The sequence below is a fragment of the Belonocnema kinseyi genome, chromosome 9, assembly GCF_010883055.1.
Source record: "Belonocnema kinseyi isolate 2016_QV_RU_SX_M_011 chromosome 9, B_treatae_v1, whole genome shotgun sequence".
Lineage (NCBI taxonomy): Eukaryota > Metazoa > Arthropoda > Insecta > Hymenoptera > Cynipidae > Belonocnema > Belonocnema kinseyi.
The window spans coordinates 89,666,320-89,669,945 of record NC_046665.1 but is presented as its reverse complement, the minus strand read 5'-3'; the positions used below and the strand labels follow the sequence as shown (position 1 = coordinate 89,669,945).

Below are 3,626 nucleotides of genomic sequence, written 5' to 3'. Positions count from 1 at the left end.
CCTCAAGACTCAACTAATAAGGAAAAGTTATAATGGCACAACACATAAACTTCATTGAAGCCATTCAGAACCAAGCTATCAAACATGAAGGTGTGTATCACAATATAAAATCTCTCAATAAGGATGGAAGCATTAAAGACAGTCGCATCTCATATGTAAATGTTCGTAGTATTAATCATAATTTTGATAAACACCAAATTCTTATTAGGAGATTAAAAATTAAACCATATGTTATAGTATGCGTCTAATCATGGAACATTGATAATATAGATTTATATAAACTACAAGGCTTTCAAACCTACTATAATGAAAGTAACCTAAACAAATCTGACGGGGTAATTATTTATATAAATGATTGTGTCAAAGAGACTACAGAAATAGTACAAATAGGTAATTTAAAACTATTAAATAGTAAAATATTTTTAAACAATAATATAAATCTAATAATAACTGCTTTATATAGATCACATGATATGTCTTGTCTAGAATTTAATATGAATCTTAACAGATTTTTAAATAACACTAAAAATTATAAAAACCATCTCATTATTGACAACTTTAACATTAATATTTTAAAACAAAATATTATTAGTGAAGATTTCCTAAACAATCTACTTGAAAAAAGTTTTTATTCAGGTTTTATTGGTATAACTAGACCATTGAATGAAAGTGGAAAAGGATCACGCATTGATAATATATTTATAAAGAATAAAAGTATACAAACAAAAACTTTCCAAGTATCGACTACTTTTACTGATCATCATCCACTTTTCACTGAAATAAATAAACCACCTAAACCGGAACACTTTGAACAAATATTCTTCAATTATAAAAAAAAGAGCATTATTGCAGCATCAATAGACTGGAGAAAATATAAACTAATTCATGATCCGAATGAAGCCATGAATGGGCTATTCAAAAATATACAAGATTGTATAGATAAAATAAAACAAAGAAAGACAAATAATAATCGCAACAATAAAAAAAACCAAGAAAAAGTTTGGTTACCAAAGCCATTATGATATCCTGTGAAAGAAAGAAATACTTTATAATAAGCTTAAGCATGATCCAACAAACGTGTATCTCAAAAAACAATATAAAAGCTATATGAAGATTCTAAATAAAGTAATAAGAGATGCAAAACTAAAATATGATAGGAATCTGATAAATAAAAATTGCAACAATGCTAAACAACTGTGGAATATAATAAACACAAAATTAGGAAAAAAGAGGAAAATTAATAATAGCATAAACTACATACTAGATAATGATAATAAAATACGGAATCAAAAATAAATAGCTTCATACCTCAACTCCTATTATTGCAAAATAGGTGAAAATCTATCCAGGAAAGTCAAAAAGAAACCCAATAGTAAAAACTTAAATTTATCACTATATAACTCCAATAATTTTTTTATAATACCAACTGACTACCTTGAAGTACAGAGAATAATTAATGAAATGAAAAATAAAAATGGTGGAATAGACAAAATTAACACACTAACTCTAAAAAATTTATCTCCGTACATCTCTGATGTCTTGCACCCATTTTCAATTTATGCATGGAGAAGTCGATTTGGCCGGATACGCTCAAAGTTGCTGAAATAGTACCAATTTATAAATCTGGTCGCAAATATGAAGCTTGTAACTATAGACCGATATCTTTGATATTAAATATTGCTAAAATTATAGAAAAAATAATACATAAAAGACTATACAATTTCATATCGAAAAGCAAAGTATTATCAGAAAACCAGTTTGGCTTTATCAAGAATAAAGGAACGAAAGATGCATTAACTCTTATTACTAAAACTATTTATGATAATCTAGATAAGAGTAAGCCCAAAGCAATTACTTTTTTAGACTTAGCTAAAGCTTTCGATTGTGTCAACCACGATATCCTGCTAGATAAATTATATAATTATGGTATCCGATGAAAAGCGTACGATTTAATGAAGAGTTATCTGTCGAATAGGCTTCAAAAAGTCAAAATAGGAGATAATGAGAGTGCTTTTGAAATAATAAATACTAGTGTACCCCAAGGAACAATTCTTCGGCCACTGCTCTTTATAATATATGTTAACGATTTACTAATACAAATGCCAGACAACTCTATTATCTCCTATGCTGATGACACTGCCATTTTTTCTATTAATGAAACTTGGAAAGAAGTAGAAACAAAAATGAACAATCTGCTTGTAATAGGAGAAGAATGGCTAGCACTAAATAAGTTAGTTTTGAATTTAGAAAAAACTGTATTTATTACTTTTGGTAATTATTGTGATAGCGCCCCTGTAAACTTAGAAATAAAAATAGAAGGTAATTACATAAAGTAGAATACTGTCAATATCTAGGATTAATTTATGCAAACTGATATATTAAGAATGATCTATTATGCTTTCTTTCACAGCATTATAAATTATGGAATAATTGCTTGGGGTGGAGCCTACATGAATTATCTGAACTTATTGCAAAATGTTCAAAAAAGACCATTAAAAATTGTAAATAAAAACACTTTTATAAGTGAAAACTCAATGAACCTTAGGCAATTATTTGCCTATGAATCACTCCACTACTGCTATAATGTTAACAGTGTTAAATTTTCTAAGTCAAATAGTGTAACTAGAAATAAAAATATACAAATACCAAAAAATTACAAAACTGTTAATGATAAAAACAGCTATATCAAAGTATCAAATTTTTTAATTATCTACCCAACGAATATAAATTACTAAATATATCTGAAAGTTCGAACAGATATACATTGAAAGAATGGATAAAATCCAATATTTTAGCCTCATGTTGTAATATAGTCCAAAAGCTTTTTTATGTTAACAACAACAGAATATTTATTTTATATTTTAGTTTTAAGTTATAGTTAAGTTAATTTTAATCTGTACCCCCGCACAGGTAATTTTTGTTTGCCTCTGGGGGTTGCTGGTTGTATATATTTCTATTGTATATGTATAACTTGTGAAATGCTGAAGAAACTAAATAGAATATATTTAAAAATATATATTATATATTATCATTATTTCTTATATTTATTATTATATTAGTTAATTGTTAATCTGACTTGGAATTAATGCATTGAAATTAAAATTTAAATAATGGCGGGGTTTTTTTTAAAGTAAGGAAATCGGAATATATTTAAAAATATAAATTATATTTATTATTATTATTTTTTTTATTATTTATCAGCATTTGGAACTCGAAAGTTCATTGCCTCATCTACCCGAGACCGCCACGCGTCTCTATCATGTGCATCATCCATCCACTCATTATAATCATATCCTAGTTCTACCAAATCTTTTTTTAAATTATCCCTCCACCTGATTCTCGGCCTTCCCAGTGGTCTCTTACTATTCGGTTTCCCTTGCATGATTTGCGCTACCGATCTATCGTTGCCCATTCTAGCTACATGTCCCGCCCATCTAAGCTTTCTTGCTTTCATTACTCTTAAAATATTAGGTGCACCGTAAAGAGCATGTAGCTCGTCATTGTGCAGTTTTCGCCATTCGCCTGTCTCTTCGTCTCTTTTTGGGCCATATATTTTCCTAAGCACCTTATTTTCGAATACTCTAAATCTATTTTCCTGCGTTTGAGTTAATGCCCACGTTTCGCAC

General features: G+C 28.3%; 1 protein-coding gene across 1 annotated transcript in view; it reads right to left on the bottom strand.

Annotated features, from left to right (window-relative positions):
• Positions 1 to 3,190: 3,190 nt before the first annotated feature.
• The window catches only part of LOC117180633, a 14,889-nt gene continuing 14,453 nt past the window's right edge, over positions 3,191 to 3,626 (bottom strand). The window contains exon 4 of the mRNA XM_033373123.1: positions 3,191 to 3,536. Coding sequence (XP_033229014.1) covers positions 3,191 to 3,536 — 346 coding nt within the window. The remainder of the gene's footprint in view (positions 3,537 to 3,626) is intronic.